Here is a 26002-nt window from a genome sequence, read left to right on the forward strand (position 1 = left end):
CTTTTTGAGATTTAATAAGCAAAAATGTTCCTTCTAACGTCTTAATATCAACAAAACTGATTTATTGCTTGTAAAAACACAGAAGGTTTGACCACTGTAGCTGAAGAGTCAGACTGCAGAGAAGCTACTGGAACCGATGTTCTAATATCTTCCGGAAAAAAGAGGCCGAAGATGTTAGATTTTAGTTAAAGCTGTAAAATATCTGTGGACACAAGGTAAAGCAGAGCTGAAGCACATTAAAAGTTAGATGGAGGATAAAGGAAGTCACTGACATTGAATTTTTTGTTTCTGCTGTTTAACGTGTCATCCCTCGCTGTGTTTAGCAGAGCTGGCTGCACTTCAGGCATGAATGTTTCTCACATGTGTCACAGGTTTGTTATTAGTGAGCAATGGAAACCGGATGGCTATTGAGGGAATGCTCACAAATCAATCCTTTTCTTTTTGTGTCTCAGAAGCTGTTTTCACAAACATTTTCTATCTCTGAAAAAAAATATTACATATAAATAAAACGGGAACATCACACAAAATAAATATTTTCATTGCTTTTCGAAACAGTCCTGAGGATATTTTCTTGAGAAGATGTTTCTGCTTTTACAATTAGGGATTTGTGGAAAAACAAGGAACATTAAAAGAAAACAACACAGATTTTCAAATAAATTGTTTCTAACATGTTTCAGTTTGAATCTAAAGATCATTTCAGGACATTTTGTTTTCAACAAGAAATGTCCATAAAAAAAAAGCTTTAGGGTTTTTTAATTCATCTTCAAATATTGTCTGGAGGTCAGAGGTCAACCGATGTTTGTCAGAGATAATCACGGTCTAGTCGATCCAAGCAACTTTTAAAAAGATGTAATATCTGTTGGTTCAAATTTCAAATGTTTTATCTTGTTTTGGCAGTTCCTGTCAGTGGTTCCCCACAAAGCTGTATGTTTATTTTTTTCCAGTTTCTTGTCCTTATTGCCTTAAATTAAATTACCTATAAATGACCAAATGATCACAAAATTACAGGTTTACATACATCAATTCTAGCCATGAATGTCAATAGTTTTGGTCTTTCTAAGACAGAGGTGTCCAAAGTGTTTCCCGGGAACCATTTGCAGCCCTGGACTGATTTTTTTTGCAGCTCCCTGAGGGCAGTTCCAGATTTCAGCGATGCAAATCTATCCAGGGGGTCGAAGCAGATGGGGAGTTTTTATTTGTAAGTAGGGTAAATTATTATGAAGGAAACCTTTCTCCATCGAGCTAAAAACACTTTGCAAATTGGATGTTTTTCTTTAATCAAGGCCGGCGTGCAAAACCCTGTTTAAGTTTTAGATCTATAATTATTTAAATTACCTTTCCTACAAAAATAGATCTGACAATTTTTTTATATTGCATGCTTAGTTTGCTGTTGAGGAGGTAAAAAAAATAACTATATTAGGGCTGGGCAAGTTAACGCGTTAATTTCGCGTTAACTCATTAGACTATTAACGGCGATATTTTCTTTAACGCGCGTTAACGCATGTTGGTCACATGCTTTTATTTTGTGAAGGTCTGTTGCTGCGGTGTAGGGGTTTGAATCAGAACAGTAGGTGGCGATAATGCGCCAATAACCTCGCTGTCAGCCCAGCCTCAGATTCAAAGAGGAAGAAAGGTGCTGGCTGGAAAAAAACAAAGCTGACATGCGGAAGGCGGTGTTTCCCGCAGGTACCGCGAGCGAGCTTAGGCGGGGCAAGGCGGTGAGTTGGCGGCCGGAACAAGTTTTGTGCGGAGCGGAGCGGAGCGGGGGGGTCTGCATCGACGCCGTCGGTGAAGTCGCTTCTCGTTTCAAAATATCCATGTATTTTTGCCTGTTTTCCCCCTGCCATTCACTATATGCGCGCGAGAAAGCAACAACAAAAAACCGCGTGTCAACGTCAAATAAACGCAAGCATATCGAGTTAGCAAGCATTTCAGTTTAAAGTTTTTCCAGCATGGAATATGACAGAAACAAGTTAGTTGTAACCACTGCCAAGTTAAACTTTGGTATTGAACATAAAATGGTAATGCTGCTCCCTGCTGTTACCTCAGAAATTGCCTGTTTTTGGTAGATTTTTTCCCCATAAAGAGAATTCCCTGTCAGTGGCAATAAGCTTTAATTTATTATTATTGCTATTTTTTGTTTTACATGTTTAAGTTGAGCTTTACACTAAATATGTGTTACTGATAAGTGCTACAAATGTTACAACACTTTTGTTCATATGGCAGCAGAACATTAAAATAAAAGTGCTCTTTACACTACTTTTGAATTCATTCTTGGAGTTTGTAAATACAATGCGATTAATCGCGATTAATCAGTGCGATTAATCGCGATTAATCAGTGCGATTAATCACGATTAAATATTTTAATCGTTGCCCAGCCCTAAACTATATATATATATATATATATATATATATATATATATATATATATATATATATATATATAAAAATAAAGATATAAAAAAGTCCAACTTTGGAAAGAGGGAGCCTCTTTGGCTCTAAATGCCAGGATGGACAGTAAACCCAGTGAACTCTGACCTTTCCATCTGCCTCAGTGACAGGGTGAGGTGCTGCTAAAAGAAAATATCGTCTGTTTTCTGCTCATTCGCAATTTGTTTACCCAGGTGGTTTGACTTTATTGATGATGACCGACTCTCGTCAGTCAATAAAGCTGCTGTGTTTTCTCCAGACTTCTTTTGGCACCATCAGACACGCATATTAGTCCTGGAGGTCTTAGTGGCGTTCTTAAGATTTACTATGTGGGAAGCTTGACCGTATGAACTTTATTCTTCCACTGTATTGCCGTAGTAAATGAGAAAGTGGAAAAACAGTAACTCATCAGCTTGTTGAAAAGATTAAAAAAACACATGACTTACCTTGGCCAGGGGCAGAGTGGCTTTTACTAATGGCACGGCAGGTCTTGTAAAATGTAACATATTTCCCGCTTTTTAAGCCACTTTAAAGCTTCCCCCACCTCCCACACTCTGACATCAGCCCAATCAATCAATCTGTGTTCTGAAACAAGGACTTACTCCAGAAGCAGTTTTCTTTCTCCTCCAAAAGGCTCCAACTATTTAATTTCTGTTGGATTAGCTGCTCAGTGCCTCGACTTGACGTCAGTCACCTTGAATCCGTTCCCTCATCTCTTTGGATCAAGTCGGCTGAGGCTTGAGACGTCGTCTTTATGGCACAGCTGGCAGCACTTAATGTGGTCAGAATGGACCGCGAGCTCGAGCCAAGCGTTGAGCTTAAACACCGAGCCAAACTCAGATGGATTTTCTTAAACTGATTGGTAAACGTTTGAGGTGTGCAGCTTATTATGAACTATAAAAGAGACTGTAAACTGCAAGGTGTCCCTATGAAAACTAAAAAAAAAATTCAAGCAGATAATTACGCATCAGGCCAGGTTGATTTAAAAAAAAAAACAGTGAGGTAAGTTCAGTCAAGGTGCTAAACTCACCTGCATCGAAATGGGATCCAGTGCTGCTGACAATTAGGCACACAGCATGACGCTTTAACGAATTTGTTGAATTTAATGAATGGGAAAATGGATCTTCTGGGCTTCTAACAGGATTCTGATTGGTAAGCATTATTTATTTTATGAGACAATCTCTGATGAACTGTCTGGTAGAGGTGGGTCCTTACTTTAAGCGATGCAGGTTGGAGTCCAGGGGAAAGTGAGCGAAACCACAGACGCTACGTTTGGCTGTTGTTGGAGGGCCACGGTTCAATGATGCCGTTTATTTGTTCTCTTCCTTCCAGGAAAGTTGTGCGGTGTTCTGGGTGGCTTTGAAGGCTGGACTGGCAGGCAAGCTTGAGATAAGATGCAGCGTGGTGAGTATGACGGGTACCAAGAGGACATCCGGAGGAGCAGCGAGCAGATCGACCAAGGAGATCTTGAGGACTTGTCCAAAAGTGAAAAAAGTGAGGAAACTGAGCATGGACCGGTTCCCTGTGAAACAAACAAAAAATAAAAGACAAAGCTTGGATTAGAACCAGAACCTGAGAGCAAGAGCAACACAAAGAAGGTAGGCCTGGATAGCACACTCGGAGGGCAAACAATCTGGCGTCTGTCTGTCAGTGTCTGCTCCTCTTTATGTTCCACCTGATGCAGCTGCAGAGCATCACCTGCCAGTCACACCCTGCAAGTAAGTGGCGAGTAGAGAGACCCACTCACTTCCACAAGCCTACCTGCACACGGCTCAGTGGATCTGACATGAACTCTGACAATGATCACCTATCTGGGAAAGGCTGAATATCATTTCCAAACTTTTTTTTTTTTCCGTCATTCTATAGAGAAAATCATTATTCACCAGAGGGAAGTGTCTGAGTCGGCTACAAATTTACCCAATTTCTCCCCAAAAATGCAACAAACTGATGATGCATGCAAAATGACTATTTCAACTTAATGCTGCTTCAGGTGGTTCTATTGGCTGTTTATTCAGGGCTTGTACTTTTAACATGGCCGTGTTGACAGTCTTTTCACGCTCTAAAAGACGGCGCTGGTTCCGTTGTTAAAGCAGGGTGTCTGTCCGCCGTCAGCCTCGCTGTTTCAACACTCGCTCTGTGTCGAGAGCTGTGGGATTGTTGCTCTGGCAACCTCTTTGTGAAGTGTTTGCGAGCGTTTCAGGCTCCTGCAGGACTCTGGGGGTTGGGGGGGGGGTTGCAAGAAACGGCCATGTGTGCGTGCACGCATGTGTGTGGAAATCAGAGTTGGCTGGAACTGCCTGGGTGACCTCATGCACATCTGTATGCACTCCACTGATCAGCAGAGAGAGTTTTTACAGAGGAACAACCTCCGCTTACATTTTTGCATGTATGAGAACCCGGGTGGCAGGCCTTGACTTGAAGCTTTAAAACAAATAAGGTGACTGAAAGCAAAACAAAAGCAAGAGTGTGAGCGTAATTAGTCGTGTGACTCGGATCAGCTTGCCGCCTCCAACAGCTGCTCCTGTTCTGAGTGGGCATATCTTATTCATAACCTGCAGAACAGTAACCAGATCCAACACAGTCATTAGACTCCCGGTGTTGTTTTCAGGCTGCTTCTCATGTCTGATTTTTTTTTTTTTCATCCACATAAAGAGGTTTCACAAGTTCTGCTGAATTTATCACATACTGTTGCTTTTAATAGACCTGTTGGTAGGAAAATATTGCTTTGAGAAAGTGCAGTTTTATTTCTACAGGTGCTACAAGGTGCTTTACATTCTATAGAACATAAAACAATGGAATGGAAAAGATTGTGGGATGCCAAACACTGCAAACAGGTAATATCAACTTGTGGTTGAGTGAAATAGAAAAAGAAAACACTTGGAAAAGACATAAGTATTCAGGTGGGATTTAAACAATCAACAGTAAAAGTTGGATCTGGATCAAGGGATCCATAGGTAATATAGCTACCAGCTCATTGGTGGAAGCGGGAGCCAAGTCTCCTGTTAGGTTATTTACAAGAACGATGATTTTTGTACTGAACTCAGTCACCTTGGTGTGATGAAACAGAAACTAAGTGGTGGTTTTATCTCTGTAATATTCCTTCACTGAAAACGGCCAGAGTGAACAGCACATTTGTTTAACAAATTTCAGCAGGCAGCTATAGTTTCAGCACACTGTTTTACATGAACACCAGTGATTTAAAGTGCTCCGACAATATCAGGGGCAATTTACTTTGGGGCAAAAATCTGTTTTATATTAATTTAGTTGGAGAATAATGGGATCCATTTTTATTAACCTCTGGTAAGCATTAGTAAATAGTAGTGAGCTTAGTAAGATCAGCAGGATTCAGAGATATGTAGATCTGTGTTTCATCAGCATAGAGCTGATATAACACACCAGAGTGGCTCAAGGAAGGAAGCGGGAAAAAGGACAAATCCAAGTCCTGCGTCTACTGCATCGTTCCTCAGGTCAGGGTTCCTAGGAGTCAATAACGGTCATCACAGAAAAGCCAGTTTAATAGGGTTGTGTTATGTAATCTCAAAGAACTTAATGAGAGAAACAGATCAAATTCAAGTGCAGAAATGAAGACATTTTCTAATCAGACGACAAGATTCAAATACATAAGTTCCAATTTGATCAGTCTTATCTGTTAAAGGGGTCTACTGGAAATCCCTAAAACTGAAGAAAAATATAAGAATACGATGTATGAGTTGAGATTTTTGAAACGGTCTGTGCATATTTCGAAAATAAAAAATAAAAAACCCAAACTTTGTTCTTGAAACCCTTTCACTTATTTTATTTATTTTTTCCAAGTTTTGCGTCAGTGTCAGTAACTCATGGCTGGGCCAATATGTGCAGGGATTCTTTCTGATTATTTATATTCCAGCATAATTATTGGAGTGTGGAACAGACTTTATGATATCCATTACAGCCGGGAAGTTCATACTCTTGGGCTTCTTGAATGGTATGTGTGTAAAAACGGGTCTGCAGAACATTACAAGCAAGCTTGTTTAAAAACTACATTTACATCACTCAGGGGCATAGGATCATAAAAAGTGTAATGTGTATCGTCTTCTCTAACCAAGATGACAAGCTTTGCAGGTTGAAAAACATATAAAAAAAAATTTTGTGTGTGTGGCTTTAGAAAAATGGTTTAAAAGTGACCACTATGGGTTATGCCAAAGTTATTCATACCCCTAGAAAGTAAATGCTTTTTATTCAACCAAGAAGTTTGTTTCTCATAGAAAATTAGACATTGATCTCTCAAAACAATGTAAATTGAAAATCAGTTTGAAAATATATCTCTTATTGTTTAAATTTTATTTAAAAATAAAATTAATAAAAAAAATCCTTATTGTTATTATAGCCATCAAACCCTTCTTAGCATTGCTATTTTTACACTGATATTTTCTTTTATTAATGAGCACCAAGTCTTTGAGGCTGGAAGGCCTCCTTGTCATCACCCTAATCTTTAGCTCCCTCCAGAGGTCCACCATCAGCAAGTTGTTACTCTGGCTTGGCCGCTCCTAAACATTAACATCAGTCCTAATCATTAAAAGATTACTTTAACCCTTTATCTGCCAGCTGTACCAGTAAGTTTGGGATTTTAAAAAGTTATAATATTAGTACTACCACAAACTAGGAATATTTTCAGTTGATTTCGCTGCATTTCTATAATAAAATATGCAGATCTTCCCTTATGTCTAAACAGAAAATGAGACATAGGCAATACTTTTTGTTACCCTATGACACGGTTGTATATCTCCTTTACATTTCAACAGCATATGAAGACATGCAGCTTTAAGTTAATTATTTCCCAGTATAGCCTTCCTACTCATCTAACACATATTGCAACTCAGAGACGCAAAATATACCGTGCATATACAGCAGGTGTAAATGCTATTACAAAGTATGTAAATGTCATGCAAAGGTGGCAGCAGTGAGCCTGTAACAATACCTGTGTATGAAGGATCTGAACAAAGGAACAAATTAGGGTTTGTATTTACAAAGATTACCAAAGAAATTCTTAACTGAAAATGTACATTTAACAGAAGGAAAGTTAAAATTCAAACTGAATATTCAATATTGTGCACTTTAAAGACAAATAATTGGATGTAGACTTTAATATAGTGCTACCTAAACAAACCCGAGATAATATCTAAACCAAAATTACAACAGCAATGTAAATTTTTCTCACAACAAACAACTATAAAATTTGTTTCAGGAAGAAGTGGTGAATAAATACAACCTCAACCCCCTTGCCACACTCAACCAAAATAATTTACTCTGACCTGTCACAAAAGCTCATTAGGCACCATATAACAGGGGGTTACATAATATAAGATACTTTACATAGACATGAAGGCTTATGTTTTATAAAATTCGTGTCATTATTTGATGTTTAGACACTTTTAAAACATAGTTTAATATTTACCAACATAGCTTTAGTTACCATATGTTTTTTATAAAATTCAGAAAATTATGGCAAACCTTGATGCTGAACATCAAGATGAACTAAAGATGAAAGAAACAAAACACATACACTTAATTCTCACCATAGAAACTTTGGGGCAGCACTTCCATCCAGCTAACATCACTATACAAAAAGCAAAAATAAAATGTTTATTACATAAACATGTAAAACTTGCCTAATAGTCAATTTGATACAGGCTTAAAACAACCAGGAGAGAAAAAAAAGTGTTCAGACTTTAAAGATAATTTAAAATGGCTTTCTAGACGCTCCACAAATATGGCTAAGCTGAGTTAGCTTAATATGACATTTATGCTGAAAAACAAGAACTCATCAATAGCCAAAATCTGCTTGAAGTTTAACACTTGCTGAAAAAGAAAGTTAAGTCTGTTTCAAATAGAAACATCCAAGCAATGGGAAGCGCACATATTTCAGAGTTATTCACTGTTGAATAGAGAAAAATAAATGTTTTTCTTCTGAACTGAAAGTCTCAAGAGTCAAAGTGTATCAAGCAAACAACAGCAGCAGCACAGACACATTTTCCTCCCTAACACTTCCCTCTGGAATTATAATATACTCCTGTATAAAATTGCCACAGATCCACTGTTATGATATCATCTTACTATCCCCCTGGGAGAGTCACATGACCTCTGTTAAGATGGAGGGGGGGGGTGGGTGTCAAACTGTCTCAATGAAAACCACATGGAGGGAGGAGAGAGCTGGGACTAAGGGAGAACCCAACATGAGTAACAGGGCAGAAAAGGGGGGAAAGGAGAGCAGCAGCAGGGAAGGATTGAGACTCAGGAACCAGGACCCAGACCAGAACCAGGACCACGGACCCAGAGTAACCCCTGCCAGCATGTCTGAGTCCATCAGGAGGAGAAACTCCAGCAAGCAGCTGCTGCAGAACCTCATCAGGTGAGACACAACGCCTAATAACTCTGGCTCATCACCTGGAGGATAAAACAATAACTAATAAACATTCTGGATTTTTAAAGTTTGTTCAGGAAAAAGTTCAGCAGACAGAAAAAAATGAACCAGTTAAGGGAAAGAAGAAAATAGTAGGATGTGCAACAGTGTTACGGTACTTTTTGCCCTCTAATTTACCCAACAATATATAAAATGTGTCAAAGACAGTGCTCTGAGGTTTTATTTGCAGGCTTCATAAAGCAAATAACTTGTCATGCTCACAGAGAAGCTGATTAGATGTTTTTGTTTTGGACGTTGACGTAAACTTCAGAGTTCAGCTCCATCTAGATTGGGTCAGCTATGCCAAAAATAATAGATAGCAAAATATGTTTAAAAATCATATGTAACAAGTAAACATGGTATGTACTTAGAGTTTTTTTTTCTAGTTTGCAATCTTAGGGATTATGGGAAAGCTTTTAAACATGTTTTCCTAATTCCATATAATTAGAAACACATGTAAATGCAATGGGAAAAAAAGCACAATATCAATAGCAAAAGACTATTGGTTAAATTGCTTTTCCATCAGTGGAAATAACAGACTCAGCTCTTTGGTCTGCTCTGTAAAACCGAGCGATGATTCACAGACACCCTTTATTTTTGGTAAAATAAAGAAAATCTAGCATTTGGACACACAATAATTTTTTGTACAAAGTTTGTCTTTAGCTGTCTCTGAAAATCAGTAAGGTGCGGGGTTTTGTCTTATGAATAACTATTAATAAGTACCAACGTCAATTATTAACACGATTAGTAATTTTAATCAAAATGACCACCTGATTATCAGGAAACTATTGCCAAAAGGTCTCAGTCTCTGTCACTTGTCGTTTTATAGATGAAGGCCTGGTCACATACACACACCAATTACATACAACTTCTCTCCAAAATGCAAGAATCTGTTAACAAATACTTTATTCAAGATACTGTTTTAACTAGGCTTGTAACACTCAAATAAATTATTAAATAAAAATGAAAAGATTAAGGGAAACTAATATAAAACCAAATTAAATAATAAATAGTAATGAATGTGAATAGAAATAAAACACCAATGAGCATTAAAACGATGCGGTGGAATCACATTTCTGCGTGAATATTAAGAACCATATTGGACTACGACCAATTAGCTCTGAAAGCTAACAGGGAACAGCAAATGCAAGATGTTCAAAAAGGTTCACAATGCAAACCAGAAGAGAAAATAAATCACTACTATTTAATCTAATAAATTTGCTAAATTATAAATGTAATAAACATTTTGCACAATTGATTCTTGATGTTGCTACCTACCTATCACAGTAACTGAACAAAGCAAGCTTTATTATAAAAACTGCAAAACTGATGGCAGCTACTGTCTTAGCATTAGCAGCTGGAATAACAGCAACACAATTTAACACATTTATAAGGACTATTTGGACATATTTCAGGCAGCTTATTGAGATGGGAGAAAGGGGAATCCTGGTAGCTCCGATAAAACGGAGCAAGCTAACGTTACCATCAGACCATCTGTGTTTAAACCACTTACTGAAATAAACTTTGTCACATCTTTAAAACACAACCAGAAGAAAATTTTATAGCACCGGGCTCAGTGGCCTGTTAGCACTTAGGTAGTGAAGCACCACAAACAAATTAGATTGTTTTTTTCTTCTAAACTAATTGTCTGTACCCAGACACAGCGTCTTTCTGTGACCCGTTCTGAGGGACAGGAGAGCACCGAGCTCAGCAGGTCCGATTAACAGAGTAGACGTAGTGCGCCTTGAAATGCTGGTGCATCTCAACAAATTATACTGTCACCAAAACATATTGTTTTCAGTGATTCAACCCAAAAAGGATTTTCAAGTGTCAATTGCTGTTCATTTTGATGATCACGATTAACAACTAATGAACACCCAAAACCCAGTTTCTCGTTAACTTTGAGAACTTCAAAAGTTCAACATTGTCTTGTCAGTCCACAGAATATCTTCCTATATGTCTTGGGGATCATCAAGCCGTGTTCTAGAATAATTGAGACAAGCTTTAATGTTGTTTTCGCTCAGCAGTGGTTCTTGTCCTCTACCATGCAGGCCATTTGTGCACGCTCTCTTTCTTGAGCTGGAGGCATGAACTCTGACCTTAACTGAGGCAAATGAGGCCTGCGGTTCTCTGAATGTTGTTGTTGGATCTTTTGTGAACTCCTGGATGAGTCGTCGCTGCGCTCCTGGAGTAATTTTGATCGGCCAGCCACTCCTGGGAAGGTTCACCGCTGTTTTCACCATTTGTAGATAACGACTCTCACTACGGTTTGCTGGAGTCCCAATGTTTTAGAAATGGCTTTTTAAATCTTTCCAGGCATTCTTTTTCCTGAATTTCTTTGTATCTCAAGAATTTGTGGATGCTTTGGTGTACTTCAGCTTGTCAGGCAGGTCTTGTTTAAGTGATTTCTAGATTGAGAACAGGTCCACTCCACCAGGGCCTGCAATGAATTTGCTAACTTCTTTACTGAGAAAATCCTAAAATTAGAGGATCACTTTGTACTTCCATATCAACACCAGAACCAATGCTGTATTCAGCTGGAACTATTTCTGACAAAATGTCCCAATTCAGCCAAATAAACCACAAAAGCTTAGCGGAGATCATGCAGCAGCTAAGTTCCTCCTGTGACCATATTTGGTCACTTCCTCCTCCAAAAAAGACCAACAAAGTATTGATCAGATCCGCTAAAGAAGTCAAAACCCCAGTCATAAAAAACACTGAGATTTGCAAAGAAGACGTTTTCGCAATGGTATTTAAATAGTGTGACTTAAATAGTATTTTAAACATTATTTTAATAGTAACAATGTGATGGGATTAAACCCATTGATCTCGTTAGAGCTGTGATATGGCGTACCTTTTGAACATTTCTAAATGCATTAGTCTAGAAAGCTCTTTCAAAAACACTTCAAATGAAATATAAACTATTTTCAGCATTTTTCTTGTCCTCACCAAGCTTTTTAAGACAGTTAAGTGATATTTACCTAATGAGTTTTATCTAGAGAAATTAGTAACCGAAATTGCAAATATTTGTTGCAGAACATTTCTTCTTTACACCTTATTAGCATTAAATGACATCAAGACCAGACCAGCGATATAGTAGCTGTATATACAGCCCATGTGGGTTTCCAATGAACAATCCCAGTCACATAATATAGTTTTGTTTTGATTGGTCGTCCTCTGCAGGCATACAAGTGTGTGTGTTTTTTCTCATGCTTCTAACCATCCCTCCTCATTGTCAGTGATTTCCTCTCTGTATTGGAACATTACTGAGTGACTTCACTGAAAATGACACCAAGCTCTCACTTCAATGGTTTCCTTTATAACTACAGCCTCCTTAATAGCCATGACATCATCTGGCTGGGTCCCGAACCCCCTCCTGCTAAATCACACACAAAGAGAAGGCCGTTCCCAAGGCCTCCATTGCCTCATTGTTGAGGTGGTGGAAAATGTGATGTTTGTCGGACAGATCTCCTTTATAATTTGCTTGCTGCACATAAAAACTCCATAACATCAATTTAAATGTCCCAGCATACCTTGGGGACAGCTCGCCAGACTGCCCTGCACTGCGGCTGCCCCAACACGTGCACTGCAGCCCTGCATTCTTTGAGAATGACTGAATTAGCTTGTCCAGACAATAAACTGAGCACACACTGCCAGTTTTATAGTACAGAAGGGTTAATAATACATTTACCCACGCAATTAGCCGGAAATTCACAAGGTGCAAACTGCCGTGTTGGTGTCACATTTGGCATGCAGCTTAATTTGGAACTAAGAGCAGTCAACAATACAACTTTGGCATGAAAAAAAGTAAAGTTTTACCTGAAAGGACCTAGAATAAAGCTTAGGCTAACTTGGCATTTCTCCGTAGTTGTGAAATGATCTTCTATCGTTTTAATGTTGTATCAGCTTCTTTCAAGCAGATTAGAAATTCTGACAATATTAATATATGTTTACATGTGTTCATATGACAATTTTTCAGATTTTTCCGTTTCTCCATAGTTTCATTTCTACTTGTCATCCTAATTTTATTAGGTCACAGTAGTGAGAAGGGTGCCCGCAAATTATTTCAAAATGTAACCTTTAAAAAAAATCTGAATTTCTATTGTTTTGCAAAGTAATTTATGAGAAATTAGTTTACTCTTTTAGCAGTGCTCCCTAGTGTCCAAACTGCACCAGCATTCATATTTCATTAACATGTAACATAAAAGTTTTTTTTTTAATTGGGAGGGTTTATTGAAGAAGTGCTAGAATTTATTGTGATAGTGCAAAGACGTCAGAATCAAAAAGTGCTTTATTGACAAATAGTATTTAACATGCAGTTTTCATAGATTTTGAGAGACACGTTAGCTGAAATTACACTTTAGAACAAGTAAGGAGATCGAAGTGAAATTTAAGCAGCAGCTGGAGAGATGAGCAAGAAGATCTATGTTAGGTCTATGATATTGTTTGTCTTCTGCTACTTTTAAGAATGTAATTACAAATGGATACAAAAAACAACAACTCTCTTACAGAAACTGATAGGTATTTCTCATGTTATCAAAATTGTGTTAAATTAATTAAACCGGGAACCAGACGTTAGTACAAAATATAAGACACTACAATACTTCGCATTCCAACTATATATAAAACATGTTCACAAGAGAAGTTTGAAAGAGAGATGGTGCTTACCTGATTTCATATTTAATGGTGTTAATTGGACTCCATGAGCTGTTTAGTCCAAAGATTGTGATGCTTCTGTCTTATGCTGCCTGATTGCATGCACAGTACTGTCTGTACCGAATCAGTTTAGTAAAAACAGATGTATGATTGCACCCATTATACACATTTTATAAATGTTATAATTTCAGGGGCTTGGTCTTTTGAAGTGCTAAACAACCATCAGGCACAACATGTTTCGCCAGTTATAGGAAATGAGTGCATCCTTAGGGGATGACACAACTGGAAAGTTTATCCTGACACAGGTGTCCCAACCCACCAGCCAACTGTTGCCTTCTGGGAGAGACTTTATAGTTTTTCAGCCAAACCTAAGTAATAATGTTAAAACTTTTCCAGAATATTGCCGTTTTGGACATAAATCTTCAATTTCTTTAGAATATCTACTAAATCTAAATGCCTCACAAACTAGAAACACTATATTTCTCAATTTCTTGAGTTATTAGTACAGGATGATGAAATACAGGGTCTAAAGGAATCTGACAAAAAAAAAACCTGTCATACCTTGCAGAGATGTTTTATGTCTTATAAGCTTTGATAATGCAGTGTCTGGGTTAAAGTTTGTAACTAATCAGTGTGCTTTAAGGATTTCATGCTTTTATCCCTTTGTGATTTTTTTAGTCAGCTGTGATGAGACACAGATCAAACCTGATCCCCACTTGACCCATTCACCCCCACAGAATGCCCAGTGCATCACATCAGCTCAATTTACAGCCAAACCCAGAAATGTTGTTGATCCCGTTAAATCCATAGAGCCTCAGTGACCATCCCACACGGAAACTATCTCAGCACGTTTACTGCCTTCATGTTTTCCTCGACTAAGGGGATTTCCCTGCTTATCATTATGTTTCTGCACATTAAAGATGATTTTCACAATCAGTGCTTTCAAGTCCAAAGTTTAATAGATCTGATGGATGTTGAAATGTGGCAAACTTTTAATTGTGTTTTAGTATTTTGGATAAAAAAAGTAAAAAAAAAAAAAAAAGTTCAAACCTCAATTTTCTAATACAAAAACAAACTGTTGGCTTGTTTTATTTTATAGTATTTACCTTTTCTTTTTGGTTTTCTGGTTGTTTTGGAGCATTCTTATTAAATATTATTCAAGGTTCCAACCCCATCTCAAAGCAGCACAAAATAATGACTTTTATACCGATGTATTTGGATTATTACAGAATACGTCTGAATAGTAGAGTTCTCCTGTGTGTAATATTTTTATTTATTCATATAACAGCCAATCAGACAACCAAAGAGCTTCAGAATAAAATCATGATTTTAATCTTAGGTCTTAGAGAACTTGATAGGGCAGCAACACTTTTCAGGGCACCCGGATTTTAATCTGCTAAACCTTAAAAGTGAAGAAACAAGCTGATCAGTCGCTGATCCCTTCCTCTTTCCTGAGGAGACTTTTTGGGACAGTTTCCGGAAATACAGCAAGATTGCTGTCCTATTGTTATTTTATTGTTACCATGCATCTTATGGGAAATAAAGGTTTTCTAATAATTTTCCAACAACCCTGAGATTTTGATGGAATCATTGCTCATCCATCTTGCTTCTACACCATTACCTCAGCTGCCACTCCTTATCCACTTCCTGTGTATTGTTCCTCATAAGGTTCACATCCAGTGAAACTGCTCTGCAGCTGAATCAACTTTATCCAGATGTGCTTGCACAATGAAAGCAGTTATTGTTTTTTTTAATTTGCCTCAGTGGAGACTGAAACAAAAAAGCGTAATGAGGTTTCTCTTAAAAACAACCTGTTTTCTTTCACTTTTAATAAGCAAAAAATCCTCCTACTCCTCTCTACAGATGCATTTTTATCTCATTGAGAAAAAAACTAATATTTTTAGTATATTATTGTGTATATATCTTCATTTTAGTCAGTCTTTCATTGTAATGTCTGAGAATTAGACATGTTTAGATAGGCTTCAGATCCAAATCTCTTCAGATATTGGTGACCATATTTTAGCTGTTGCACTTCAGAACATCAAAAACTGTCTTCAGAAATGTTTCTACGATAGGCCTCCGAGCTTCGTAAAAAGAGAAATTTGAGATTAGTTTTTCAATTCTTTAAAATTTTGTTCATATAGCGCCAATTCACATCATACGTAATCTCAACGCTCTTTATAAAGTCAGATTCCATCAGAACCTCCAGGTTGGTCAGAAAGTTTCCTCTCTAAGGAAACCCAGCAGGTTGCATCAAGTCTCTCCAAGCAGCATTCACTCCTGCTGAAAGAGCGTAGAGTCACAGTGGACAGTCGTCTGCATTGTTGATGGCTTTGCAGCAATCCCTCATACTGAGCATGCATGAAGCGACAGTGGAGAGGAAAACTCCCCTTTAACAGGGAGGAGAACCTCCAGCAGAACCAGAACCAGGCTCAGTGTGAACGCTCATCTGCCTCGACCTACTGGGGCTTAGAGAAGACAGAGCAGAGACACAGAAAGCACAGAAGCTCACATTGACCCAGGAGTACTTTCTATGTTAGATGGTAATAGTGGATGATCTGCCTCCCCTGATGATGTCACAGCTAACAGAAAACCAGACCAGGTGTACCTTCTATGAAGAGAAAAATTACAAAGAACAAAAAGTTAAAAGCTGAAATAACAACAAACAATGCAAATTGGAGAGCAGTAGGAGAAATCAGCAGAGTGAGAGAAATAGACCCTGATGTCCTCCAGCAGCCTAAGCCTATAGCAGCATAACTATAGAGGTAGCTCATGGTAACATGAGCCACTCTAACTAGAAGCTTTGTCAAAAAGGAAAGTTTTAAGATTAGTCTTAAAAGTAGAAAGGGTGTTTCATGTATTTGCTTAAAAGGGGAGACACATATTAATGGAAATTGTTATGTGAATATGCCATATTTTGTCAAAAGGCTACATTATATCTGTAGTCCCCCAGAAGGTCAGGTACAAACACTAAATAAGAAGTCAAAACAGGATAGATGCTACAACTCTCAGTATTTCTGCTTTTTAACATGTTCCTCTGGAAATATTTAGTGTGCGTGTCATCCTTGGAACATTTTTATTAGTCATATCATGTTCCTCATTAAAGTTGCTGAATGCTTTGGTCAGAGAACAACAACATGTGTAAACCTGTTCTTCTCAACTATCTTTTTCACAGCAAACATTTGAGGTTTTACATCAAGTTCCCTCTCCTGCAGTTAGGCCACAGACAATATCACCTCATTGGGAGTCATGAGTGGAAAAAAGCTCAAACCTGACAAGCCTTGCTATGCAGATACCAACCCAAACCATCAGTGAGCCAGTAAACAGGCCACTCGCTCTCATTATTCCTGTATTGTTTATTGCAGATCATCTCATATCCCTGGGCTAAAAACACGGCTAACAGAAAAGTGTATAAATGCAATGTTTGGACTGGACAGAAGATGCCAAAACTACTCAAGGAGATGTCATAATGCTCTTTGTGGAACTTAACAAAATGTCTGCGTTGCATTATTAATTTATATAGAGGTCAAGAGCAAAGCATCCTAAATGCCCAAAAGAGCATTATCCCAGATCCTTCCTCCCAGCAGCTGGTCGACTTTAGAACCATCACTGCTCTCAACAAACTCTCTCTAATGAATGTATCTGGGAACCTGATAGTCAGCCAAAAACACGGAGTACCTTTTAAAAAAGTTAATTGAAACAAATGGGATTGATGACAGGCAGAAGATGGGAACCCAGACAGGAGATCGTTACACAGGCTTGAGATGGAGCTTGGCCGTTAGGCAGACGAAGATGATAATTAGTTGCAGCAGGTGGAACTGATTAAAGTGCTGAGTGGTGGCTGAGAGGAGTGGAGCATGGAGTGGAATAAGCATTTCAAACAAAGACAAAAGTCCAAAATCATTACACTCTTGGTGCTTACAACCCTGCTGTTTTTGCAGAGTTTTTTTTTTTTTGCAAACAGCCTTTTGATGTTTTTTTATGCATAAATATTGATCCACATGTTAAACATAAAATTTAACATATTACCTAGTTGCACACTTGAGTATCCTCTTACTGATAACAAAGAACTGTACTGAGTTTTCCGTTGAGTTGTAAATGCATTTCCTCACAGTGGGACAGTAAAGTATCTCTCTATTCTAATCTGTTCTACATGCTCTGAAATCATAGGCAGGTTATCATGGGAGCAGGCGTAAACTAAGCACAGGCCCTTCATGACCTATGCAAACATACCCAAACAAGCCATTGCGCGTGTTACACCCAAGCTCAGTTATTTTAACTTCACTGCAGCTCTGTTTCAACACATTTTTGCGTCTAACCTGAAGAAATTGACAGCAAAAATCCTAAATGTCTGTGGATGTCTGGTCTGATTACTGTTAGTAGGTCACACCAAGGCTCAGAACCCAAACTCTGATCCTATGTTAATCTGACTGAGCATTTCCTAATACTGACGACATTGTAAACGTTATTTATTTGCATTGTGGTTCAGTTGTTCCGTGTCCCCCGGGGGATCCTGTGGGGGGTACTCCGGGAGTATGGAGTACCGGACCCTTTAATAAGGGCTGTCAGGTCTCTGTACGACCGGTGTCAGAGTCTGGTTCGCATTGCCGGCAGTGAGTCGGACTCGTTTCCGGTGAGAGTTGGACTCCGCCAAGGCTGCCCTTTGTCACCGATTCTGTTCATAACTTTTATGGACAGAATTTCTAGGCACAGCCAAGGTGTTGAGGGGATCCGTTTTGGTGGCCTTAGGATTGCGTCTCTGCTATTCGCGGATGACGTGGTCCTATTGGCTTCATCAAGGCGTGATCTACAGCTCTCACTGGAGCGGTTCGCAGCCGAGTGCGAAGCGGCCGGGATGAAAATCAGTGCCTCCAAATCTGAGACCATGGTCTTGAACCGGAAAAGGGTAGAGTGCCTTCTCCAGGTTGGGGAGGATGTCCTGCCCCTAGTGGAGGAGTTCAAGTATCTTGGGGTCTTGTTCACGAATGGGGGGAAGATGGAGCGGGAGATCGACAGGCGGATTGGTGCAGCGTCTGCTGTGAAGCGGGCGCTGTACCGATCCGTTGTGGTGAAGAGAGAGCTGAGCCAAAAGGTGAAGCTCTCGATTTACCGGTCGATCTACGTTCCTACCCTCATCTATGGTCACGAGCTTTGGGTCGTGACCGAAAGAACGAGATCCCGGATACAAGCGGCTGAAATGAGTTTTCTCCGTAGTGTGTCTGGGCTCTCCCTTAGAGATAGGGTGAGGAGCTCAGTCATCCGGGGAGGACTCAGAGTAGAGCCGCTGCTCCTCCACGTCGAGAGGAGCCAGTTGAGGTGGCTCGGGCATCTGGTCAGGATGCCTCCTGGACGCCTCCCTGGTGAGGTGTTCCGGGCACGTCCCACCGGGAGGAGGCCCAGGGGAAGACCCAGGACACGCTGGAGGGACTATGTCTCCTGGCTGGGAACGCCTTGGGGTTCCTCCTGAGGAGCTGGCCCAAGTGGCTGGGGAGAGGGACGTCTGGGCCTCCCTACTGAAGCTGCTGCCCCCGCGACCCGACCCCGGATAAGCGGAAGAAGACGGACGGACGGACGGACGGACGGTTCAGTTGTTGCCTTGCAGCTAGAAGGTCCTAGATTTAAATCATGGTCTGAGGTCCTTTTTCATGGAGTTTGCATTTTCTCTTTGTGCATGTATGAGTTCTCTCTGAGTACCCTGGCTTCCTTACTGAGTCTTTGGTATGAGTGTGTGTCTGGTTGCTCTTCCTGTGTCTCTATGTTGCCCTGTACTGGACTGACAACCCGTCCAAGGTATGCCCTGCCTCTTGCCCAATGAACGCTAATTAGTCTCATGTTGGTAAAGTATTAACTGTAAAACCGAGCAGCATGCATACTGGTGGTCTGTTGGTGTCCATGCCAACTGCAGGGTGACGGCACAGCGCAGCCAGGAGGATGCAGAGGAGCTGGAACGGGAGCGAAGGAGGAGAGCCAGGGAGAAGCAGAGAGAAGAAGGGATCTCCTTCCCCGAACCACAGCAACAGGACAACATCACACACAGCACAAAGTCAGTATAACACAGCTCCACATGTTTGAGTTCATTGTCCCTCGGGCTGCCACATAGATTCTCCTCTACTTATAAAAACAGAGTAGTTATGGATTCTCAAGAAATATCTCTATGAGCTTTGGCTATGGCCTTTACTCTTTTTCAACGTTTGAGGTATTTTCACTTTGTGTGTTAAGGCTTTGTTGAAATTTTTCAGTTTTTTATTATTGTGTTTTTTTGTCTGTGCTGATTATTTTATTCCTTTGCCACTTTTCATGTTTGTAGCTTTGTAGCATTGGAGCCGTTTCCCACAGGACATTTCACACCAACGATGCATCAAATACTGTAGTTTGATTGCTAATCCTTTAAAGCAATAAACGACAACTGGTGGGCTGCGGGTCACCAGAGCTTTATATATATATATATATATATATAATATTTTGTTAATTTGTTTTGTTTTAGAGAAGCATCTGGCCCTCACAATGTCTGACGAGAAATTTTGGGCCCTGATATTGTGTTATAATATATACTCCAATAAGTAATATCTACTCCCCATTTAAAAAAAAATAATTTTCTGTAACTATTTAAACAAATTAACTGGTACACAATGGTTATACTACATGAGCACAAATTGGTTTACTATAGACATGTGCAACATGGAATATAATTGTTATACTCCCAGATTTTAGAAATCTGCTGTTTTTACACCAAACAAAGTAAACTGACATCTGGCACACTTTCAGACTAACAAAACATGTCTCTGATAGATCCCATCTGCTTGAATTAAACAGAAAACCAAACACAAATGCATCACTGTTACTATCTCCATGGGTCGGAACATGAGCTGACCTTAAACTGGATCTGTTTTACGATCCCATGGTTACTGTCTCTGTTGACGAGGAGCTTGATGGCCCAGGCCCCGTCTACCATCTGCAGCCCCTCTTTCAGCTCCTTTACAAACCTTTGTGTGACATTTGAAAGCCTTGGATACAGGATTGAGAAACTAAGCGGCAGCAGGTAAACATTCAGACGCCGTGAATCACTTTCATTATTTGTTCAGCTTTAACATAAAAGTCCTGCTGCTCTCCAGAAACAAGGAACAGAAGAGGGGATGTGGATGTGGAAAGAAAAACACTGTAACAAATGTCTTCAAATATCATTAACCAGGACAGTTTGATACAATATTAAAAGAAACAGCAAATGACCACCTCAAGTCCGCTGCTTCGCCTTTCCTCAGCTCTGTGGCTGAAACGTTTGTGCTTCTCGTTCTTGACAGCTGAAGTCCTCCACAAAGGAGCTCTGCAAATGCATTTAAATGACTCATATTATCAAACAAATTTTGATACCAGACGAAGATAGACAAAAATATAAAATGCAGTTTTCAAAAAAGAAAAAAACGTTTTCATTCATCAGGGGGAAAAAATATTCAAACCAACCTCGCCCTTTCGGAGAAAGTAGTTTCACCTCTTGTTAAATAATGAATGAACCGTAATAAACCACATTATTTGGTTCAGCCACCAGTGGCAGTCCTGAATGGCGCCCTGGGCGAGCCCCACTTCCTAGTCAAAATGGAGAAAATTATTAAATTCTGGAGAGGGATAAAATCCAGAGCAGCCCCACACAAAGCATGTAAAATACCCTCCCTGTGCTCAACAGCAAGCAGGAGAGCCAGTCCTCATTCACTGCACAAGCATAAAAACGACTCGTCCTGTTACATCTGGATTTAAAGCAACACAGCTTTCCTAAAAAGAACACCAGACCATAAATCAGTCATGGTGGGGTTAGAGAGATGGTCTGGGTCTGTTTGGCTTCTTCAGGACATGGATGACTTCACATCAGGACATTGGTTTGTCACCTGAAGCCGCAGCACATTTAGGTTCTGCAGGAAGACAATAATCCAAAGCACACCAGCCAATCCATCTCTCAGTAACTGAAAAAAACTAAATCAAGTTTTTGGAGTCTGGACTTAGATCTGAGTGAGATTATCTAAACAGGCTCTTCGTGCAGAAAAAACCCTCCAAAGTGGCTGATTCAAGGCAATTCCGCAAAGATAGTGGGCTAAAAACGTCAGCGATGTTAAAGATTCGTCGCCGGTTATCAGAAAAGCTCGATGGCTGTTGTTGCTGCCCAGGATGCAACTAACATTTAGGAGCGATTGCTTTCACACATTGTGTTTGATTAGTTTGCATAGAAGATTGCTTTGTGATGTTTAGGATGATCTGAAATCAGAAATTATTTGAGCGTGAAGATGTATGACGAAATGCAAAGACAGCAGAAATCTGTGAGATTTCCACTTTTTTGTGCCGCTGTTTAAGACAAATTACCAAAAATATGTTGCTAAATATTAGAGAAGAAATTATCACTTTAAAATCAAAAACTACTCACTTACTTTATGAAAAACAGTCCTGTATTTTTGATGCTGCTTCCGGGATGAAAAACAGAACCTCTAACTCCCGAACTCTGTTCTGTTTTGTCGTCAGGTCCGATGAGGCGCTGAAACCCTCCTGTTCTGTCCTGGAGGAGGACGAAGGTTTCAGCGACTGGAGCCACAGGTTGGAAAACCGCAATGAGCAGGAAGTGCCGGATAACTTCAGGGCAAAGAAGCAGAAATCTGCAGCAGCATCAGTAGCTGGGGAACACAAGCATGAAGATGTCCAAGAAGAGGTCAAAGATGAACATGGAGGAAGATCAATTAATGCAGAAGTAATTACAGTTAGGCTTGATCACAAACATTCAGCTTCATGTTTTCTCCCTTAGTTTCCATAAAACATACAAGAAATCAGCATAAAGTCTATCCAACCTCAGCTGTGACATTCAAACTTGTTTTTGTGGATCGTCTGTAGAATCTCAGAAGAAAATGCCACTTTGTTGCTTTCTTTGGTGTTTTGTAGACATCCAGCTCCCAAACTCCAGTCAGGACATCATACAGCTCCTCTGTCTTCCTGTCCCAGGACGCCAGGCAACACCACACTGCAGGACACCCTGCAGACAGGACGTCCTACCTGGCAGCAGGGACGATGAAGACACGGTCAGGCTTCATGCCACTCCATGTCCAAGTATCACTTTTTTAGGGGCTGGAGCTTCTCATAATCCTTTTTAAGTGACTAATGCAGAATTTTGGTGTTTTCTAAAACTAGCATCAAAGTATCACAGCTCCATTAAAGTGAGGTGAAATTGCCTGAAGCGCTCAAATATGTTCAAAAGCACTTAGTAATTACGCATAGTAACATTTTTCGTGACTTGGATTTCACTTCTAACCCAGGAACGTCGACCACAGCGGAGCAGCTGCCAGACTGGCAATGGAGGAGGAGCAGAAGATGCAGGAGGGTAGTAAAAAGGAGGTGAAGGCGACGCTGCAGATGGCGCCACAGAGCTCAGCTGATGAAGAGATCCAGGAGGAGGAAGACCAATCCAGGGGAGATCTCCTCATCAGGAGGGAGCCGGCACACAGGGCAGCAGAGGAGGAGGAGGACGAGGAGGAGGAGGGACATCATGAAATGCAGAATAAGGTTTGGAACAGCTGCTGCTGAACTAATCCCTCCGATAATATTTTCACCAGATGCCAGAACCGCTTGCATTAAAAACTTGCTGCTTTCCAAGTTTTAAAGGTTATAAAAGGCAAAAGTCTTTAGGAAAAGCCTTCTTGTGAATGTTCAGTGTCCACTAAAAAGTAAGATAAAACTGAGAAAAACAACATTTGGTTCTATTTAAATGTGTAGAATCATTGCTATGTTATCTATTCAGTAAATTACAATTAAATTACTGATATTTTGGATTTTTTGTTCTGGACCTATGATTAACATAGGTAAGGCAAAGCAAGTTCATTTATACAGCACATTTATACAGCACATTTCAGTAACAAGATGAAGTTTTTAAAAATCTTTACTATGAAAACATTCTTCAGCTTATGTTGTAAGTCACTTTAACCCTATTAGTGCACATGTGGTGGATGAAACAAGTTAAAATCAGTGGGTATCCGCAGTAAAACACCTCACTTCATTCGGCTCAGACACTGTGGAGAGAAATGACTCGTGTTGCTACAAATTATTTTATGTGAAACCCTCCAAGAAGAGGCTGTCTAAGAATATATTTTAAAAGTACTTATCTGCTCTGAAAAGCCGACTTTTGAATTTCTTTTGTTTGAGGTATCCATTGATATTTATCTAAACCTGCTTTTTATCCCCATTGCTCTGAACAAATGTTCAATATTTGTCCAGCCTCTTGCCAAAGATGTTAGACACGAAGTCCGGATTCAAACTTTGATTCGTCGAGAAAAGCACGATTTGGTAGTCGAGTGAAACCCTTCCAGAGGTGCCCTCCTTTCTCTCCTGTGTTTCATAAAGTACTCAAACACATGTGGGCCTATTATAAAAAGCTACAGTCTGGCGTCAATGTTGAAAGCAATAAAGTCAAAAGAATGCTGCCTGGGCTCTCAGAGCTGAGATGAAATGTTGCCTGACGAAAGCAGTCATGATGTAAGATCCTGGACCAGATTCCAACTTTTACCACCAGCTCATTTCTCGTTATTCATTAGTCTTATGCCCCTAAACATCGCAGAGCACAGAAACCATGCAAACGAGTTTGTAAAGAGGAAAATCTGCCTATTTACGCAATAATGACCCTGAGATGGGGTTTGAATCTGGTTTCAGAAATAACAACTTTTTGTTTCAGACGTCAGAGGAGAGTCAAAGATGTGGTGAGGAGGAGAGCAGCGGGCCTGTGGGGTCTCCTGATGACTACAACGAAGGAGAGGACTCGTTAAACTGCTACGGCCCCATGAGTCCGACATTCAAGGTATCCAGTAAAACCAAAGACCGTCAATATGTTCAACATGTTGATTTCATTTTAGGTTTTGCAGCATCTCTTCAACAGAAACTGCTTTGATGAGACAAAGTGACGTCTTTAAGGTGCTTAAACATCTTTCTTTCTTATTGCTCCCACAGAAACTCCTCATACAGTTCTACCCAGTAAGTACTGATTCAGTTATACCACAAGTATAATAAATAGCAAGTGTCAGCAAACTGATTTTATTGCTCTGACTAAAGGTTTCATTTTTCATGAGCTTAAGGTTTTTTGGTAACTAGTATGGCTTAGTTTTTTTTTTTTTTATTCTCAATTATTTTGTCCAAAGGGAAGCAAAACAACAAAAAAAATATAAAAATTTGAAGAAAAACAATCAGACCAGTCTTACTTACTAAGCCTTTGTAACTATTAGTCATATTAAGTCATGAAGTAGTCAAAGTTTTAGGAAGTTCATTTCAGATTAGACTCACCATTTGGCATGAAACCCATCTGTTTTGTCTTTTGCTCGTCTTTATTGCATAATAAACACACTACCAGTCAAAAGGTTGGACACAACTTTGTCATTCAATGGCTTTTACATATTTTATGACTCTCTACACTGTAGATACATACGGAAGACATCGAAACTATGACTCAAAAGTATATAGAATTATATATCAAACACAATACTGTGAAATAACTCAAAACCTTTTTTTATATTTTTGTGTTTTCTAAATAGCATTTACTACATCTCTCCCCTTTCTTTCTCCACCCTTTTTCCTGTCGGTGCTGATGAAAAAAAAGCTACTAGAGCCAAAAAATACAACCTTTAAATACTACAACTGATTTCAAAGTGAACTCTATGTGTCTCTTAACAGGACGAGGTGAGCAGTCGAGTCTCACCTGATGGAAAATGTGCGGTGAGTGTTGCCTTGGCCACGTCATTCGGAGCTCATCTTGAGTCGCTCAGCTACTCGTTGCAAAATGAGCTAAATCTAGATTTTCAAAGTCGTCCAGATCTGCATCTGATTTGTAAAAATTCCTTCTTTCTCCACACAGCAGCTATGCCCCTCCAAAAACTCAGATTAGTACTTTATACACCTAGTCATTCGTTTGATCTTTACATACACCAAATAACTGAAAATAAAATTTGTATTAGTTTAAACCATTGATGCCATCTTTTCCTCATTTTTTCCTCAGATAACAGAGAGGACAGAATCTCTCAGGAGAAGGCAAGTCTGACTTATAAAATACTGTATAATAGAGAGAAATAACTGTAACATTGATGCAATAATGATATTTATGATATTTTTGAACAATGCTGGCAGAATCACCAAGCTTTCATAATGGTGGCGTGAAGCCTTCTGATTCAAAACCTATGACTGTTTCTATAGTTGGACCTTCACCAATCATGTTCACGAATCTTTACATGTGGCGTTATTTTCATTCTTCATTTAAAGCACCAGCAACATAAAGAAGACATTGCCACCTCTTCCTGTTTCCAAGATTGATAAGCGACTGGAAGAATACACACATGCTCTTGAGGTAAAAGCCAGTTTTTTGGGGGGTTTATATAGATACTGTTTAATTCAAACAGATTTTTTAGAGAATAATGAATTTATGCATTCTGCGTGTCTAATTTAACAGCTTGCAGAAGCAACTTCAGCATCAAC

At 39.5% G+C, this 26002-nt stretch overlaps 1 protein-coding gene and 1 long non-coding RNA gene across 3 annotated transcripts in view; one reads left to right on the top strand and one right to left on the bottom strand.

The window, feature by feature from the left end:
- Positions 1-8440: 8440 nt before the first annotated feature.
- Positions 8441-26002, top strand: part of LOC105915418 (non-muscle caldesmon) — a 33365-nt gene continuing 15803 nt past the window's right edge. Inside the window, exons 1-10 of one of the 2 annotated variants that reach the window (XM_036135926.1) lie at positions 8441-8818; positions 19431-19568; positions 22028-22250; positions 22499-22575; positions 22810-23056; positions 24219-24341; positions 24491-24514; positions 25208-25249; positions 25530-25561; positions 25790-25874. In XM_036135926.1, coding sequence (XP_035991819.1) covers positions 8544-8818; positions 19431-19568; positions 22028-22250; positions 22499-22575; positions 22810-23056; positions 24219-24341; positions 24491-24514; positions 25208-25249; positions 25530-25561; positions 25790-25874 — 1266 coding nt within the window. In that variant the 5' untranslated portion in view covers positions 8441-8543. Of the gene's footprint in view, positions 8819-19430; positions 19569-22027; positions 22251-22438; positions 22576-22809; positions 23057-24218; positions 24342-24490; positions 24515-25207; positions 25250-25529; positions 25562-25789; positions 25875-26002 lie in introns of both variants that reach the window. The other variant, XM_012849513.3, reaches the window with a different exon arrangement.
- Positions 8771-22021, bottom strand: LOC118562878. The gene is made up of 3 exons (XR_004930854.1): positions 20984-22021; positions 20397-20846; positions 8771-8853 (listed from the first exon to the last, which is right to left on the bottom strand). It is a non-coding gene; the product is annotated as an uncharacterized LOC118562878 (long non-coding RNA).

This window comes from Fundulus heteroclitus, chromosome 4 (assembly GCF_011125445.2).
Source record: "Fundulus heteroclitus isolate FHET01 chromosome 4, MU-UCD_Fhet_4.1, whole genome shotgun sequence".
Classification (NCBI taxonomy): domain Eukaryota; kingdom Metazoa; phylum Chordata; class Actinopteri; order Cyprinodontiformes; family Fundulidae; genus Fundulus; species Fundulus heteroclitus.